Genomic DNA, 20,179 nt, shown 5'->3' with positions numbered 1-20,179 from the left:
CTAATCTAAAAGACAGATCATAGCAAATGTTCACAAGGATGTGGAGAAACAGGAACCCTCACACACTGCTGGTGGGAATATAAATTGTATAGCTACACTGGAAAACAGGCTGGCAGTTCCTCAAAATGTTAAACACAGACTTGTCATTTGGCCTAGAAATTTCATTCCTAGGTACATACTCCAAAGAAATGAAAAGCCATCTATACAAAACCCTGTGCAAGGATGTTCACAGTAGCATTATTCACAGTGGTCAAAAGATGAAAACTACCAAAATGCCCATCAACTGATGAATGGATAAACAAAATGTAGCAAAAAGGAAAAATAGAATATTTTAGGACCATAAAAAGAAATGACATGCTGACAGGCTACAACATGGATGAACCTTGAGAACCTTGTGCTAAGTGAAAGAAGCCAGTCACAAAATCACATATTGTATGATTCCGTTTATATGAAATGACCAGGATAGGCAAACCTACAAAGACAGAAAGTAGATTAGCGATTTCCTAAGGCTGGGGCAACATGAGGAAATGGCATAGTCATAGCTAAAGTAAATGGGATTTCTTCTGGGGGATGATAAAAATATTCTAAATTTGAGTGTAGAAATGGCTGTACAATTGTGAATATACTACAGACCACCAAATTGTACACTTTGAATGAATGAAAAATATACAGTCGGCCCTTGAACAACCTGGGTTTGAATTGCACAGGGCCACTTACATGCAATTTTTTTCAATAAATACTATAAATGTATTTTCTCTTCCTTATAACTTTCTTAATAACGTTTTCTCTTCTCTAGCTTACTTTATTCTAAGAATACAGTCTATAGTATATATAACATACTAAATATGTGTTTACTGACCATATATGTCATCAGTAGGCTTCTGGTCAAGGGTAGGCTATCAATGATTAATTTGGGGTGGGAGAGTCAAAAATTATATGCAGATTTTTGACTGTGTGGGGTTTAGCACCCTGAATCCCCACAGCGTTCAAGGGTCAACTGTACTATGTAAATTGTTTCTCAATAATGATATCATAAAAATAATTTATGAGTCAAAGAGAAAGTCTCAAGTAAAATCTAAAAATACATTGAACTGAACAAAAATGAAAATACACTATATTAAAATGTAGTTAAAGTAGTACTGTGAGAGAAATTATAGCACTAAATGCATTCATTAGAAAAGAGAAAAAATCTCAAATTAGATATGTAGCCTTTTACTTCAAGAACCTAAATAAAGAAGAGCAAAATAAATCCAAAGGAAACAGAAGAAAAGAAATTATAAAGAACAGAAATCAGTGAAATTGAGGACAAAAAATAGAAAAAAATCAATGAAATTAAAAGCTGGATTTTTGAAAAGATTGATAAAATTGACAACCCTCTAGCATGACTGCCAAAAACAGAGAAAACACAAATTATCAATAATTTGGTTATTAAAGAGGGGCATCACTACAGACCTCACCAATATCAAAAGACTAAGGGAATACTATGAACAATTCTACACACATACTTGACATCTTAGATGAAACGGACCAATTCCTCAAAAGACTCAAATGGCCACAACTCACTCGATGTAGAGAGATAATTTAAATATCTCTGCAACTAGCAGAATAAAATTGAATGTGCAATTTTGAACTCCCCCCAAAAAGAAATCTCTAGGTCTAGATGGTATTCTTAGTGAAGTCTGTGAAACAATACCAATTCTACACAATCTCTTCCAAAAAAACAGAAGAGGATGGAATATTTTCCAATCGATTTTATGAAACTGGTATTATTCTGATATCAAAATCAAAGACTGTACAAATAAAGAGAACAACAGACCAATGTCCTATATTATGAGTGTTGTGCTTTATAATAAAAAAATATACATTTGATCTGTTGGGGCCCAGGGCATCTGCACCAAGATATCCCACAATGGCATGTGGATTATTTTGACTTAAAGTTACTTAAGAAACTGCCCATGCAAGAAGAAAACCCTGACCTCTCTGTCCACCTAAAAAGAGATAAACTTCCCATGTGATAGCTGTTCTGCCTACTCCTGAGGGCTCAGAGACAACCTTATCACAAGTTAAAAGAATCCAGAGTCCAAAAGTCTATATAAACAAATCTTGTAAGGCCTCTACTGAGTTTTACCCAAGCCCCAAACTTGCTTACATTCCTCTTAAATAAGCACTAACTTTCTTTGTCTTGTCAATTTCTCATAAATTTATTGTTTTTTTTTTTTTTTGTCTAAAAAGTATAAAAAGATGTCTGGTTGGATTATTTCTTTGAGCCTTATTTTATGATCCGAGCATCATAATGTGATTCTGCTATGCACAGGTATTAATTTTTTTTCTTCTATTAATCTAATCTAGTTTAATAATAAAATAACTTTATTTTATTACTAGTTCATCTGTAAGAATGAAAGAAAGGTAGAGATGGGAAGTTCTCTCACCCTCTATAGGTTTTTGACTACTTTCCTGGAATAGAACCATGAACATCCTTATCCTTTCCTAAGTGAAGAGAATAGTAAAGGTGTCTTTTGGTATGTTAATGAGGTGACTTTTGGAATGCCCCCAGGTCACCCAAGGTTGTTGGACGCAAGAGAATCAATCATGTGATTAGAAGGTTAGGACTTTCGGTCCCAAACCTCTGACCTCTAGGCTGAGGGTTGAAATGATTATCAATGGCTAATCATTTAATCAATCTTACCTACATAATAAAGCAGCCATAAAAACCCAAAGGTCTGGTTTGAAGGGCTTCTGGGTTGGTGATTTGGAAAGAATGTTGTCTTGGAAAGAGCATGGAAGCTCTGTGCCCTTTCCCCATACCTTGCCCTATGCACCTCTTACATCTATTTGTCCCTGAGTTATAATCTTTTATAGTAAACTGATAATGCAGTAAGATAATGCAGTAAGTGAGTCTCTCTGGCAAATTAGTCAAACCCAAGGACAGGGTCATTGTAACCTGTAATCTATAGGTGGTGAATCAGAAACACAGGTGACAACTTGGGCTTGCAATTGAAATCTGAAAGGGGTCATGGAGAAATCTTGTGGGACTGAAGCCCTTAACCTGTAGGCTCTGATGCTATGTCTGGGTAGATAATATCAGAACTGAGTAGAATTGTAGGACACCCAGCTTGTGTTCAAATATTTTCTGATGATGTGAGGAAGTAAAAAAAAAAAAAAAAAACCCTCCACACACTGGAATTGGGTGCAGGATTTTGCTACAGATGCAAAAATCTATACCAAAATATTTTCAAAGAATTCAACAATATATATAAAAGAATTATTCGCCATGACCAAGTGAGGTTTATTCCAGGGATGTGAGGCTGTTTGATTATTCAAAAACTAATCAGTGTAATCCATTATATCAACAGACTAAGAAAGAAAAATTACATAATTATACCAACTGATGCAGAAAAAGCTTATGGTAAAAATTCCACCTCTATCCATGATTAAAAAAAAACAACAAAACACTGCAAAGTAGTAATAGAAGGGAACTTCCTGAACTTGATCAACATCATCTAGGAAAACTTGACTGATTCCAAATGCCAAGTTTAACTATCATACAAAAAAAGTGCCTATGTGGCAGACAGGTAGCCTGCTCGCTTTTAAAATCCCAAGTTGGTGCTCAAGACACATCTGTTGGAGATATGATTGAGCAGCTTATAAATCATTAGATGGAAATATGAGTATACTATGGGAAAATCATAGCAAAAACAATATTTATCCTTTCTAGAAACTGATAACCTATGTGATTACTTCTTTCATTTACTGACCCACAAGCAGTTCCAAGCACCCACACCATGAAGTGTACAAGGGACCAGAGATGCAGCAATAGCCAAGATGGCATGGCTCTGTCTCACGGAGTTTACTGTCTATAGGGACAAAGATGGTCAAAGAAGGTATTACAATGCCATGCTTGGTTTGGAGAGGGAAATGTAAGTCCCAGTGGACTACAGTGTAAGTTCCCTAATCCTATCTGCCCCATCAGGGAAGGGCTCCTTAAGTAAATGACGTTTCACCTGAGAACAAAGAGGAGGCAGAATCTTCAAAGGGACAGTCTTCCAAGCAGAGAGATCAGTGCATGCAAAACTCACTGGAGTGGGCATAAAGTGTGGCCCAGAGGAGGCGTCGCAAGAAATCCAAGAGAAAGGGTGACAGTGACGTGTCCTGGGCTTCATTATCCACAGTTTGGATTTATCCCAAGGTGGTAGGAAGTAATAACACCCAATATAGGCAAGGATATGAAGAAACAGGCATACTTTTCACTTAAGACATTTGCTAAGTATTTTGAGAGGACAGTGAGTGACACATGTGGTTCTCTGCCCTCAGCAACACGGTGACAATATCTTTAACAGAGTGCTTATTGCCCTGGAGTTCACAGATCTACTTGAAGTTCTGTCTTTCCCATTAGAACCTGTTCACAGAGCTGTCACAGGTTTTACTCAATTTTTCACTCCCTCTCATTGCCTCATTTAGAACATAGCAGGTGGACAAAAATGGCAATAAAGAAAAAAGCACTTAATCTTTCTTTTGATCTGGCTATTCTCCACACCTTCGCTCTCCACCTATGGAGACACACACAATGAACGTGCATCAGACGAGCTTGTTATCACTGGGGCCCTAGAACTTGAAAGTTAATGATCTTGTGTCTCACCTCAGAGTCCACACCTTCCTACTTCTGACTTCTCTGTCTCTTTAATCTTTAATTTATTCTTTTATTTCCCAATGGAGGACACAGCCAATTAGCTTATAAATGATTACACTAAGGTTTATACTTATATTACTACTGGCGATATCCACCTTCTTTTGATTTCATTAAGGTTGTTAGAGCTATATTGTTCCTCCTCAGAATATTGTCACCAAACACAAAGAAACAAAAATTGTGATTGTATTTATATAAGATACTTTATATAAGTCAAATGTATAGAGATGGAAAGTAGAATAGAGATTACCAGGGGTTGGTTGGGTGGGGAGAGAGGAGAGAGGACAGTTAGTGTTTAATGAGCAGAGTTTCTGTTTGGGAAGATGAAAAAGTTCTGGATATGGATAGTGGTGATGGTTTCACAACATTAAAAATGTACTTAATATCACTGAATCATACACTTAAAATGGTTAAAATGGTAAATTTTATGTTATGTATATTCTTCACTTTCATTTTTCACTTTCCTACTATTCTTACAAAATATTAAGGCAAAGCAAAATGAAATATTGATATAACTGCATAAATACTGCTAAACGAACAAACATGAAAAGATGTTGCTAAAACTGATCTCTGTTAATAGGCCCTATCGCCGGGCATATAGCCCCAAATACTGACTGCTCAGCTGATCCGCAGCCTCTGCACTGGGCTTTTAAAAGGGAACTTTCACAGCGGTGATACAAAAAGAACAAGGCATGGGCTGTTCAAAAATAAAAAGCAAAAAATCAGAATTTTTTGTAATCCAAAAGTAAAATACATAATTTTTGCAAAAATGCACATAGAATACGTCAAAGAGGATAGGAAATTGTTGAGAAAATTATATTGACATTATATAATCTTCCACAGCATGTGCATGTTTATTATAGCAATACTTCTATGGGTTTATTCAAAATAATGCTCAGTGAACAAGAGCACAAGCACAGTTACAATACTGTTTTTATTATATTTTAAACTGTTTATAAGTCATTGAATTTATCTATAGATATATTTTGAAAGGAACATACATCTTATATGGGACCTGAGAATGTACTGGGACTCCAAGACCAGATATTCTTATTTAAATTGACAAAACAGAGAAGTTTTAGTGAGGGTAAACACTTTCATTTCAGATATCAAGAACTGTCAGGATGACATCTGATTTATCCACAGAGTTTACTTTTCATAAACAATGAATGGCTATCAATGGTTAAGAATATGTCACCATTTTTACTTCTTGATTTCCCTTTTTGGAACCTGATCACATTCTGAGAATGGCACACATGTCATATATCATTAACTTGACTATTAGATACTTCCAGTTGATCCTGACTGCATATGTGTCCCAAACAATAGACTCAGCCCCCTTAAATCTAACCAGGTGTAAATACAGGAGGCAAAAACTCATGTACCATGAAAAAGTCTGCGCCAGAGGTTGCAGACTGGCAAGTTGTAGGGCCATCGTGGCCCAGAGCCCTATTTCGTTTTGCTTCTCTGATGTTTTTAAATATTGAGCTAATCTTTAGAAACTTTGAATTTTCACATACAAATTTTCTTGTCTGGTTTATCTTGAAAACTCAGCAGACTGTCAAATGGAAGTGTTTGAGAGGAACTATGCTCTGAGCAAGAATTGAGGGGCCTGGCAAGATGCACCTGTCACTTGACCCCTCAGCTCCCAGGGACCTGGAAGGTGAGCAAACAAGCTGAGTCTCTCCAGGCTTTTGCTGCCCACATGGGTCAGTCATAAATGAAGTTCTCTTGGCTGTCACTGAGGCTATCACAGCAGTGAGCACACGGATCTGACTACACTATGAACAACCCCATTGATACAGCTCTTTGTCTTGTGGCTTTGAACATTTCTATGGCCCTCCAATATCTTTATACAGTCTATTCCAATGAAGTGACAATCGTAGGCCCCTACTGCTAGACAGCTACTTCTGCGGCACAAAAGCTCACTATTTCACTATTTCTCCCAGTTTTGAAAGAGATTATCATGTAAGAGACTGGCTAATTAACATCTATGTAAAGTATTGTATCATGATTATTTTGCATCCTGATCTTGTGAAAAGCAAATCAATTTCTTCCTTTCCAAGGTAAGTGGTTTGAGGAAAGCCAGTGAAGAAATAATAAACAAACAAACAAACAAACATAGTACTTTTCTATAAATCACATTTTCCCCTTTTTATTTAGAATTATTTGTGGTTTTGAATTTTATATCAGATTGGATTTTATATCATTCACCTGCTGTCAAAAGATCGAAACTAATTATGTACTTTTTCATCTTGGCTACTTCCTGCTAAATTAGAACATTTTCTCTTACTCTGTTAATGTGTCACATTCTCTTTTTTGAAGCTTACAGGCGCCACAGGCCAGGGGGATGAATTTGAAACATGTCCAATTCTTGCTACCAGCACGCTCAGAGTCTGTGGCAGCCAACTGAAGGAATATCTGAGGTTTGTGTCACATGAATTTTGCAGAATGCTTCATGAGCATTGTGCAACCAAGATGGAATACACACAGCACACCATCAGACAGCCTGGAAATCCTAACTGGCTTGGTTATGATTTCCGGGCTGTCTGATGGTGTGCTGTGTGTATTCCATCTTGGTTCCCATCAAGGCAGCGACTCTGCTGTAGGAAATAATGACACTGGACCGAGTTTGAGTACTTCTGCATGTAGTGTGTCTGAGTGTGAAATGTGTTCCTCCCCACGCCAAGTTAAGTCATCCACAGATGCTAGGGGAATTTCTAGTGCAGCCAGGTGGGAAAGAAGATCCACAGTGTAAAAACGCTGAGAGCAGGCCGAGGACACGCCGAGTATTCTTGTGTAGAGAAGTCTTTGACTCATGTTTCATGTGTTGTGCAGCATAAAACCGTCACAGAACTTGTTCTGCACTTGGCAAGACTGAAGGTTTAGCGTTTACACGATGAGGCACATTCCACAGCCTTCACCGGGTTCTAAGCCTGCTCAGCTTTCCTGAGTTTCATCCCCTTGGAGCTCTCGGTCCCCACCTTTTTCTTGTATTCCCATTTTTTAATAACACCTTTCAATGAACAGGTTTGACAGAAAAAAGATTAGATTTGGAGAAACTGTTCTGATGGTAAAAACTTTCCAGTGTATAGGCACTATTTAGGGAAAAGGACAGAATCCCCCGCCCCGCGTCAGTAGTCAGGTTCTGGCGGCTTTTTCTGAATAAATCTTTGCTTTGTCACGCTCGCTGCAGGAGGGTCAGAGGCAGGAGCACTGCCTGGGGGAGTGATGATAAGGTCCTGGTAATACTGTAACTTAGATTCAAAACTTTCCACCCAGGCCAACCGTTGAAAGTTTTTATTTTATTGCCCCAGGCTAGCTGTTAAATCCTAGGATTTGTCATTCTTTCAACACAAGTGGTAGTAAATGATTTATGCTGATTTTAATTTTGCTGTCTGCCAACTGCTATCGTTATGTTGGAAGGGGTTATCCAAGGAGCTTACCCCACCCACCCCACCATCTTGCACTGGACTTTCATTTTCTGCTTGTTTTTTTTCTTCCTTTAGGAGCCTGCCTTCTCAACAAATTTACCACCTGCTTAAAATAAATAGATCAAAGTATAGGAGGAAAAAACCCACGATTGCCAGTAATTGCTACCTAATTTCATTTGTCAATTAAGTGGTGGCTAACACTCAACTGTAGTCACTAGTTATTGGAGGGGAAGTACTTGCACACTAGTGGCTTAGACTAAACTGAGAAACAACCCTATTTAGTAAATTACACTATTTTCTGAACATCCGAGAATCATAACATTTTCCTTCACTCTGCCTCCTCTCTGGCTTCTGATTACCAACTCAGTGGTCTCTGCATGTCCACGGGACATCACCTACCCCACCCCACTCACCCTCCACCCACCCCTTGTGTCTGTCAAGACGGAAACGGTTTCAGTGAGTATCAGGATATGCGCGTCTTAAGGATTCCTATGGTTCCACCATCATCACAATCATCATTTCATTAAAATAATGATCAAACCCATTAATATATGTCGTGGAAAAAATGGAGGACTGGAGTCCTACCAATTATAGGCATTTGTTCAGACATTTAAAAACAGTAACAATTCCCTTGGTTGTGGCCTCAAAACATAAAATCAAAACATCAAAAACAAATGAAAAGAAAAAGACAAAAAATAGTCACTGCAGAGGGAGTAGAGTCATGACACAAATTAGCTATCATATTAACCAAATCGCTTTTGCAAAACCAGTAGCACTCATGAGCAGAGCTTGGAATATGAGCTCATGAATGAATAGCAGCAGTAAAATAATAATAATAATAATAATAACTCTTGTGCAAATTAAAATAGATTCTACATATGAAACAATTGAAAATATAAAACACCATTATTGAGAAAGTAAACATCGTTAGTTTGAATTCCATGCCTTCTAAACTCAACAGAGGATAACGAAAACAAAAGACATTACAAGGCCCCCACCCCCAGAGCCTCTACTTAAGGAGGGAGAGGCAGTGAGTACACAGCTGACTAATAAATAAATAATCATATGTCAGATGGTGATAAAAGTGCTGAAGAAAGTAAGCTTGGGCAACAGGACACAAAGAAACAGGTGCTATTTCATGCAGGCATATATATTTTCAAATTCCCTTAAAAATGTGAGCTCCTCAAGCCAGAGGCAGTATGGTCACATCCTTCCAGACAGCTCACAAGAGTGCACAAAGAATGAGGCCATTCTCCAGCTGACACTGAAATTTCATTCAAATGGGAAAGGAGGGACCAGAGTGTCTCATCATTTCTCCTCGGCATTCTAGTGTTTTGTTAGAGAAAATGTACACTCGGCCAATTTGTGAATCTCCTTTGGAATACTGGGGATGAAGAGGGCTAGTTGACAGTTTTCACAGCAATAATTACTTTCTACTTTCAGCAGCACTTTGTTTTAAAACTCTTTCCCATCTAGATTCCTAAAGAAACCCCATTTGCACAAAAAGTACAAGGGGACGTGGAAACCATCTACTGAAAAACGCATTTCCCCACCTGTGCCTGAGTTGACATGTCTGTGGACCTTGGTGACACTGAGCAGACCCTGAAGCTCAGGGGATGTAAGGAGGAGGGTCAAGAAGAGAGCCTGCTCCTGCAGGGCATTTCTCACCTGACCATGAACCTCACACTCTGACCTCTCCTTCTGCCCCCCACCTGTTATGCCTGGTGGTACACCCTTCACTTTCTGAGACAGGCATCTGCAATAAAACAAAGGGTGTGAACTGCCTTTCTTTTCCATTGCAAGCTAACTTACGGAAGCTGTAAGATGAATTTTTATCTTTATGCAACATTGAACACCAAAATATGTGTGATGTAGAGAGAAACCTACTCCTAACATCAGCAGCAGGAGACAGGAACATCTAGGCAATCTGACAACTCACTATGGAACAGCTGGACAAAATAGACTTTCACGGGATAATGCTATTGTGCTTTGGAGAAGGAAGCAAGACATCTCTTCTTAACCAAGGGCTAACCAAATTCTTGAGGTCTGCAAGATCAGGAAGCTACTATTATGATCCTGTTTTACAGATGAAATAACTGAGGTTAGAGAGGTTTATTAACTCACCCAAAGTCCACAAGTGGTAAGTGGCAGAATTGAGATTTTGAACAGCATAGTTTAAGTTATCAAAATATACATGATAATAGCATATGCATTATAAGTATGGTGACCAAATAAATGGTTATGCAAATAGTATATGTGAGAGCGAAAGGACATGCTATTAATATATGTGCTAGGATAACAAATGTAAGCTGTGGCCATCGTGGACAAACCAGGATGTGTGGCTACCTTAATTACCACATGATTAAATGGAGACTTAACAAAAAGGGTCTCTAGATACTATTTAGTTATTCATTTCCTCAATAATTATTTGTTGAGTTCCTACTATGTGCCATGCACTGTTCTAGGCAGTGGGTCAGTCTCTTCCCTTATGTAGCTTATGATCTAATAAATGACATTTATGAGTGCATATGTCTCTAGGTGCATGTGTACAGGTGCAATTCAAAAAGTGTGTATGTATGTGCAATAATGAAGCAGATGTGACATCTCTTCTCCTGGAAATCTGTTGGCTTTAGACTTTGGCCTGTTAAAATTTACATGGTAGCCCAAGTTATATAGGTTGAAACTTTGACCCATGAATCTTTAACATGATAAACAAGTATTTCAAAAGCATTAAAATTCTACATTCCTTAAGTTATGGATGATGGAACGGCTAGATCAAGATTCAGAAATCCCAGACTCGGGTTTCTTCCGAGTGATGCCACCTTGCCTTTCCATTGGCTCTTTCTGCCTTTCCCCATTTACAGAGTGGCTGTGAGCTCAGACTAATCTTGGCTTCGGAGTCGCACCTGCTTTCATGTCTTATTTCAGTTGCTCTGTGCAGTGATCCTGTGAAGTAGGCAGGATGTTGATATCATTATTGTCTGATTCTACCATGAAAATCTGACAGTCAAAATGAAGTGAAAAGGGTTGGCATGAGACTCAGGTGCAGCCAGGCCTCGGGCTCCTGGTTAAAAGTACGTGACATAAGATAGATCAAGGTGCTCTGAAGACCATCCACAGAGGACTAGAACTTAACGTTGTCCTCGAGAGGCGGGACAGCAGGGAGAGACGCAATAGGTGAAGAAGTACACCAGCCAACGATCTCACCTTTACCACTTGAGAGCTGCAACACCTTGGGCTGGTGCCCTCAGCTCTCTAACCAGGTTTCCTCACTGTTGCGTAAAACTGGGGATAATAATGGTACCTACCACCCAGAGCTACTGTGAGGATTAAATAAGATAATGGGTATAAAGCACTTGGCCCAAATATCTGGCATGGGAGAATGCTCCACCATCATTAGCTATTATTATTTTGTTAAAGAAACCGTGATAGAAGAATTACCCAGTCTCACCCATCTCTACCCTCTGCTGCCACAATACAGGGCCTCACTGGGTTACATTACACTGCTCAGGTTTCCCAGCCTGTGGATCGCTAGGAAACAAGCTCAGGAAGAGAGAGCAGCAAAACTGCCAGTGGCACCGTCACAAAAATATGGCAGCAGAATGACTTTGCTGCACTGTGACACCACGGGGAATTTTGTATGGATAAGAAAACGTCAGGGCGGGCACGTGTATCTGATTCACTTTCAGTTGGAATTTCTAAATATAATCGTGAATTTGATTTTTCTTCCTGTCTTTCCTATATGAGCCTTAGTATGCCAACACTAAGTAGTAGGATGAAATTCACATTTAAAAGAGGATTCTGTCACAGTCACATGGAGAGTTTTCAGAGTAGTTCCCACGTCCTCTTCTGGAATTGTTGAAGAGAGGAATACACACATCTTCATATAAGGGATGAATTTTTAAAATCAAGATTAGAAAGGCCTCAGACAGTGATGAACAATGTGCAGGATCGTTGCAGGAAGTACATCAATTATGAATCATTACATTTAAAAGATGTAATCGCAAGAGAGTAACCTATAATTGTGCCTGTCTCGTTTAGAATGACAATACACCCATGACTACACATCTTTAATATAATAAACACATGTTTGTCTTGGCTTAAGTTGCTTTTTCTGCAAGAGTAAAATCTTTGTTGTAAATGATTTCCTCCCTTTCAAAGTATCTCAGATTATCCTTATGAAAACAGCAAACAGATGAAGCAGATATATATTCCTACTTTTACTAATTAAATGAGAGAACCAAGTAGGTAGACTTGCAAGGGTCATAAGACAAAGTTACTAGCAGAGCTGGAATTGCACCAGGTCTTCCCACCTCTAGTCTGGGGACATCTCTTACAAAACTTAGGCCCAACACTTCTACCACTGCTGAGCTATTCCCCTTCTGTCGAAGTGTGAAAATACAGAAGATAAAGCAAATGCAGAATACTCACACCTTCACATACCAAAGATAGAAAAACTAAAAAAGCATGTATTATTTTTAACCTACATTCAAGAGAATCCATTATGATATTCTATGAGGAGAACACACACGTGGACTTTGAATATTATATAGAAAGCATTTCTTTTTAAAAGTGCCATGTAAAATGGCATTGAGCCATCTGAACCCCAAACCTCTGCTCGCTACAAATATACAATATTAATATCTAACCATGCTTATGGTTTTTTAAGTCTAGGGGCCAGAAATAAGGAGAGAAATCAAAGCAAGAGATGTAGGTAGGGTTTCAAGCCACTGTGAACCAAGAGTATTCCAGACATAGACACTACCTGCCCTGTGTGCTAGGACCTGGCATTTGAACACCTACGTGAGGACAAGAAATCTGACTTCAAACCTGTAAGGAAAGGATTCAGGCATAAATTCCTGACTCTCAAAGAGCTACACTCTTTGATAGATATATAGGTAGGTATAGATAGATAGATAGATAGATAGATAGATAGATAGATAGATAGATATGCCTATAGCCAGAGAAGAAACAAAAGGAGACATGTCAACACTTTATGGCCTTGGGCAGATGGAAAATTCACCTGTGAAGCATAAAACTCCAGGTCTATACCACATACTGGTATAAGGTCTATATTTATAATACTTGAATCGTATAGAAAAAAAAACAAGCTAAAAAACTAATACTGAAAACGAATCACTGAAAGTCCGGGTCCCAACAAGAACAACACTCAAAACCATTTTGTAAGAATCTTTCACAACTTAAGGAGAACAGAATCTACCAAGAAAATGTCCCCTGCTAAAGCTAACTCACAATAAAAACTATAATTTATATTAGGAAATAAATATACAAAAGAGAAAGTGAATATATCTGATAAACATAAGAACTGACAACCTAGAAAAGTAGAAATAACAGAACGATTAAAAAAACTATAAAATAAATACGGTTTAAATAAATAAAAGAATGAAATGAGGAATAAAAGCTATAATTAAATAATAAGGAGCATGAGCAAAATGCAGACAGACTTGAAAAAGGACCAAAAAGGCTTAAATGCAAATATAATTAAAATAAAAAATCGAATGAGTAGTTTAACCACAGATTAGAAAGACACTGAAAGTAACAGGGTAGCCTAGAAAAAAAGAGCTGATAAAATCACCAAAGAAAAAGAAAAGAAAGGAAAAGAGATGAAAAACATAAAACGACATTAAGAAATATGGACGCGTGACAAGTTATTAGCAAAAAATAAAATAAAATAGGAAACAGCAGAATAACCAAATGAAAAATCCTAAGTACAAGTAGAGAGAAAAGTCCGATTAATCCCAAATATCAGTGACAGTAACAACATAATTCCCCTTGATGACCTATGAGGGCAGAAAGTAATGAAATAACATCTTCCAACTGGTAAGTGCTAAGAACTCAACCGCTATATACTCTTTTATAGGCATTTAAGAAAATAATCAAACTAAAGACATTTTCAGAAAAAAACTAAGAGACTTTATCACTCAAAGGCCCATCCGCAAGTATCCAGTAACATATTTCAGTAAGAAAGAAACAACCTAGAAGAAAAGAGAAGACACGAGAAGTAACAATGAAAGCAAACTGGTGAGCATGTTTGCAAATCTATGTAAACATTTCTTATAAAAAGTTAAAAACTAATTTAGAGAAGTTAAATACAGACCGGGTCTAAATGACGAAATAAAAAAATTAGAATTCAATCATTGCTGAAAAATCTATCTATATACAAACCATCAAAATCACTCAATTTTATAAGTGAGTTTTTACAACCCTACGGGGAACAAACAAGTTTACAAAAAAGGTTCTTAGTTTACTTCTCAGGGCTTCAAGATATATGAAAAATAAAGCATCCCATTAATGATAAATATTATTGGCATTTGTTAAAGTTGATAGAAAGAGTAAGTTTTTGGTGAAAATATTATTTTATAATAATAATATGCTATCTCTTTAAACAGTACAAAAAATATTTCTGTGGGAGAGGGCAGTGATAAAATTCTAGAAAGCACCTGAAATGGTTCTTAGAAAGAATATGAGAAAGAGTTGAAGTCATCCTTCAGACAGAAAACAGGAAGTGCATGGTTGGCCCAGCGGGAAGACATGGAGGCTTTGAGGCAGAAAGGAATCAGAACTCTTAGGTTTATCAGGAACAAACACGTGTCTAAGTATATTCAAAGTGAGATGGGGTTCAAACAATAGGTGAAGAAGACCATGAGCTTCATCCACTGCCCAACCAGCTGGTGAATACACTTCGGGAAAACCAAACATGACAAAGAGAAATAAAGGGCAAGGATAGGTTTTTCCGCAGGCATTGTCCAAAGAAACCCTGGCTTCATATTTCAAAGGCAGAACAGCCTGGAACCCAGGCAAGAAATCTTCATGGACCAAACTGCTTTGTCTTTCCCTAGAATAATAATACAAGTTAATTTCAAGACAACAGGATGGAGGGAAGTGGAAAATTCTTCATCCTAACCCCAAGTTTAAGGGCAAAGGAAATAAAAAGAGTGGGGTTAGGGGGGTGACACCTGGGAGTGTCAAACAGACCAACTCCAGACTACAAGATAAATGAAGAGGGCAGCTGGAGCACCAATGAAGACAAAGAAGAGACATCAGATACTTTAAACATCAAAGGACCCAGTGCTTTGTCCTTGAACCTTGAGTAGATGTGGAATGCATGCCCAAGTTCGCTCAGCTTAGGACAAATCCCACTGACCCATTTCACGGGCAAGAGAATCAGAGGGGACATCTTAGAACACTCCAGGGAATTTCTCTCTTCTTCATTCTTGGGTATCCATTTTTCTAGGCTGTAGAGCTTCATTCTTGTGTACAGGATTTACCAAGCAAAGTGTGCATGTATAACTGTTAAAAAACAAAAACAAAAACAAAAACCCAGTCTAGGGCCATGCCACCCTGAATGTGCCGGATCTCGTCTGACCTCGGAAGCTAAGCAGGGTCAGGCCTGGTTAGTACTTGAATGGGAGACCACCTAGGAATACTGGGTGCTGTAGGCATTAAAAAAAAAAAAAAAAAAAACACAAGTTACTCAAAATATAAATATTCAAAATGAAAGAACAACAAGAGTTCACATGTGTGAGGATCTAAGTGAAAAACAAATTGGGAGATGTTTCTTGCCAAGATTTTAAAAACTTCTCAAAGCTGTACTAAATTTGCTGTGTTATTTTATTTATTTAACCTACTTCATTTACACATACACAACATCATCATCACTTTAGGAAACTTTATAACTACAGAACTTTCTTTTTGACCAAATAATAAGGAAGTCGACTTTTCCCAATAGTCAGGTAAACCAACAAAAAGTTAAGTTGAATCATTCAACACTCTGACAAATATGCATTCTCTCACTTCTGCTTGTAATATTTCTAAGGTAATATTGTGTTGAAATCTAGAAAACTATTCTGAATTCACCATCGGGCATGATTTTTTAAATTTTATTTTTCAAAGACAGTTGACATGCAATATCATATTAGTTTCAGGTGTACAATTTAATGATTTGAACCTCCTACAAATGTTATTAGGAGCCTCCATTTTGGGTAACCTGGATTAACCTTGACTAGATTAATCACTCGAAACGTTTCTCCATGTTCTCTGCAGCAGGTAAAGTCAGGTACACTAGGTACATGACATAAAAGTGCCCCAAATAGAAACCACGGCATTTTGCATGAGTTAATATTCCTGTTACTGCACAGCCTCACATCTTGTGCAGCTCAATCCATCACCCTCCCCAAATATGAGTAAATGAAGTCATATCAGTACCCAAAATAAGTTTTTCAAGTGCAATAGTTATAATTGAATTTGAGTGACTAGAAGATTGCTTCATGGGCCATGAAAGTCCCAAGACACTCTTCCACAAAGCCAAACAGAAAATTTTGGTATAAAATATTATTTTATAATAATAATTTAGGGCCTGGTGGAGGCAGGCCGGGGAGATCACTGAGCATTTTCAGGCTTCTCTAGGACAGAGGACAAGGCTGGAGTATATACAGGAAGAGGCTGGAATTGACCCCAAGTACCAGCTTTGGGAACTCTAAAACTATACTTACTGCTCTAAGAACTATACCCTTTACCCACCCATGGCAGTCTCCATTTAGACCGCTCTCTGCTCAGACTCTCTGGCCAGGAAACATGAACATCTGTCTGTTTCCATCTCTGTGCCACCCCAGATGCAGGAAGGAAAGAGGAAATAGTAGCCAGAGAAGTTTAGCATTTGGGGGAGCAAGACAGATCGGGAGAACAGCAAGCGTCAGGGAACAACTGGATAAGGAAATTGCCAACAGATAGATCAATACATCTGTGACCTCATACGAGCATAAATGCCTTTTCAAAAATACCACACAATTAATGTGATAAGTTAAAGAAGATGAAGAGATAGTGATAGAAAAAGAGCAAGTGTAAAAAAGCAACCAACCCACAAAATAAGAGCGCTTGGATAAGCTCAGCCTAGAAAAGAAGCAGAGAAATGCAGGAGGCAGCTCAACACAGTGGAAAAGGCACTGCAGTGCCAGGAACCTTCAGGGTCACCGCTGCTACTCTCATTGCTACTCCCACTCATGATGACACTATTTAGTGTTTACTACATGCCTAGCATCATTCTAAGAATGTTATACAGTTCTATTCTCACTGAATGTTTGCAGCAAGATGAGCCTCTGGGACAGACACAAAGGTGAGATTATCAGGCAAACTTGGGTGGGTTCTGGCTCACTCACCAGCAAGTTAACCTCTCCACTTCTCAGTTTCCTCATATACGAAGAGGGATAATCACACGTACTGGAATGCTTGTGAAAATTAGACATAATGAAGCTAAGTGCCTACCCACGGCTATTATTAGTATAATTAATCAGATTAAAATAATCAGGGGTGAAGAAGAGAAGGAAGACTTGTAATTGAATAGAAATGGCAAGAGAGAAGCAGTCATGGAAATGGGGTACCCTCCCCCCCCCCCGCCCGCCCAGTGATGGAGGCTGGGAGCTGGGAGAGTGAACAGAATCTGCATGTGGCTCCCCTCTTTTGTGTGTCTGTGGGCAACTCCTATAAACGCGGAGTTTCAGTTTCCATCTCTACCAAGTGGGGGTATTAATACTCATCCTTCCTACCTGGCAGGGTTGTTATGAGGACCATAGGAGCAGATGACACCTGAGTTCATTATTACAGGCAACCAGTTTATGTAAATGTGCCTACTTGGCTTGACGGGTAGGGAAATCCACTTCCCCTATTCTATCTCTCAGGTGAAATTAAAACACTCAGCCAGGTAAAATCATGTCAAAGCCAGGCAATTACAGGCAAAGTCATTAAGTAGTATGCACTTCCTTTGGTCACCACTAACAGAATCTAATTAATTTAATCTGACATCGGAAGTCCACTTCAGGCTTACTTACTACCTCCCACAATGTCTACCCTCTCATAAACCATCCCTCCTCTAAGCTTTGCACTTCCCTCCCAATTTACATCTGTGTTTGTGCCTCCTTCAAGGGGGTTTTTCTCTTATCTCCAACTGACTTATCCTGGTCATTCTTGAAAACCCAGTTTAAATGCTTCCTTCGCATGAGGAAGTGATTCATGTTATCTTTTCTCAATTTCCAACCCCACTTAGCACTTTCCTGTATTATGGTCACTGGTGCGTATACTATCTCTTGCGCAGATCAGTAAGCTCCTCCAGGTGACAGGCAATGTGTCTTTCCATCTTTTATGAAAACTTGCCTCATCTTATAGAACAGGTCCTTTCAGGGCAAATATGTGAAACAGATAATAATGCATAAATTCTTTTGACCTAATAACTTTTTGAATCATTACAACGGTAGTTGACCTATTTTAAGATAAAAAGTATTTAAAATATAAAGTTAAAATAATGCAAAGCACCATATCATAACAAAAGTTTATGTGCATGTCTGTGTGTGTTGGGGATGAGGGGTGAATGAAGGTGAGAAAATACTTTTTGAGGTTTCTGCTTTCTAAATGAGAGTTAAAGGTTGTTTAAAGAGTGGGTTAATTATTTTTAAAGATATATCTCATCTCGTTAGCTGCAGTCAGCTAAGAACATGCTTCCTGGAGAGTGACAGCCTCGACCCAAAGGAGGAAGGAGACGGAGAGTTTCGTCCCAGCATCAGGTACTCAGGTGTCCCTGGTCCCCTTCCATGCACTTCATCAGTCAAGAACATGGCAGGGTCCGCGTCGAGACACTGTCTCTCCCCTCCAGCATCCAGGGCTTTAACCATTTTAGCCTCGGTGCTTGCCCGCGCCTCTCTCCGCGTAAGCGATAGCAAAAATCTTCAGCCCGCTCGCCTCCTCTCTCAGCAAACCGGTCTCGGCTTTGGAGAGGGCTGCCTGTCACACTCGGCGAACCAGGCAGAAGCGAGCAGCAAATCGCTAAGTGTGTATGGTCTAATACTTGGGGCTATTTCAAGATCAATGTCCACTTAAGAACCCAAAGCACGAAAGTGCTCCTCACTGGGTATTTCTTGACCAGAAGTTGCTTTTTCTATCGCCCCCGCCCTGGTCCATGGAGAGACTGGAATGACCCAGAGGTCAACTCTCCAACCCGGACACCTTCCCGAGCTTCCCCTCCCGGTCGCTCCCTCCCTACCCCGCAGTCCTGCTCGCTCACCGATCTTGGCCAGGGAGGCCAGCAGGATCCACAGGGTAATCTCGAAGGGGATCTGCACATGGGGATAATCCAGGGTGAACACTGGCAACCGGCTCTCCTCAAACGGCGTCGTGCCAGGAGCCACCACGCTCGCGGGGCTGGGCGGGCTGGAGCTGGTGCCCATGGCCCTGGGCGCGCCCAGCAGGGTCTCGGCGAAGGTGCCCGTGGGCCCCGCCACCTGCAGGATCAGCAGCAGCAGTAGCGGCCGTGGAGGCGCCCTCAGGCTCCACTGAGTGCCCGCCGGCTCCATGCGCTCCGCTCCCCGCACGAGTCCTATGCCCGGCCCCCGACGCTCAGCTCATCGCGCCAGTCAACGCCGCCCGCTGGGCCCGCACAGTGCGGGGCAGCGACAGCCGCTGCTCGCCGCCGCCGCCGCCGCTGCCCCGAAGCTGCCGGTTCTCTGCAGCCGACCGGCTCGGCCCCCGCCGCGAGCGGGCACAGTGCCTGGCCCGGCGCGCACCCGCCGGCCGCCCTTAGCCGCCCTCCGCCGTCGGCCTCCAGCCCATGCCCGGTGCCGGCTCGCCAGCCCCAGCTGCAGGCCCTGCCCCGGGCGGCCGGCGGGCGGGGGCAGGGGCGGGGCGGGCGCGGTGCCCGGGCCGCGGGGCGGGAGGACGCGAACACCGCGTCGGAGCACCGCGCACCTGCCAGAGCCCGCGGGCGTACCAGGGCCCCTGTGGCCACCGGGGCGGCGGCTGCGCTCCCCTCTCTCCCACGCGGCGCGCGGAACCCGCCACCCCTGGAGCCAGGGAGCTCTGGGTGGAATCGTCGCACCCGGCGCAAGGTGGCCGGTGCTGTCCCCGCCCCGGAGGCAGCGTCGGGCGTCCATCCAGAGAAGCGGCCGGCGCAACCCACGCGCGGCGCCCTTTCCCTTGTGGGCTCCTGTGAGGGGATACCCCGGCCCCCTGGGGACTATGGGGGCGCCGCAAGCTCGGGGTCCGGAGGAGACGCCGG

The 20,179-nt window shown here is 40.7% G+C and overlaps 1 protein-coding gene and 1 pseudogene across 1 annotated transcript in view; one reads left to right on the top strand and one right to left on the bottom strand.

Annotated features, from left to right (window-relative positions):
* The window catches only part of SLC9A2 (solute carrier family 9 member A2), an 82,475-nt gene extending 62,917 nt beyond the window's left edge, over window positions 1-19,558 (bottom strand). The window contains exon 1 of the mRNA XM_011370130.2: window positions 19,190-19,558. Within this exon, the coding sequence (XP_011368432.1) occupies window positions 19,190-19,478 (289 nt within the window). The 5' untranslated portion in view covers window positions 19,479-19,558. The remainder of the gene's footprint in view (window positions 1-19,189) is intronic.
* Window positions 15,463-15,581, top strand: LOC111745670 (annotated as a pseudogene).
* Window positions 19,559-20,179: the final 621 nt, after the last annotated feature.

Source organism: Pteropus vampyrus, unplaced genomic scaffold, assembly GCF_000151845.1.
Source record: "Pteropus vampyrus isolate Shadow unplaced genomic scaffold, Pvam_2.0 Scaffold160, whole genome shotgun sequence".
NCBI classification, from domain to species: Eukaryota; Metazoa; Chordata; class Mammalia; order Chiroptera; family Pteropodidae; genus Pteropus; species Pteropus vampyrus.
Note: the sequence above shows the minus strand (reverse complement) of the source record. Positions and strands in the feature narration are given on the sequence as shown.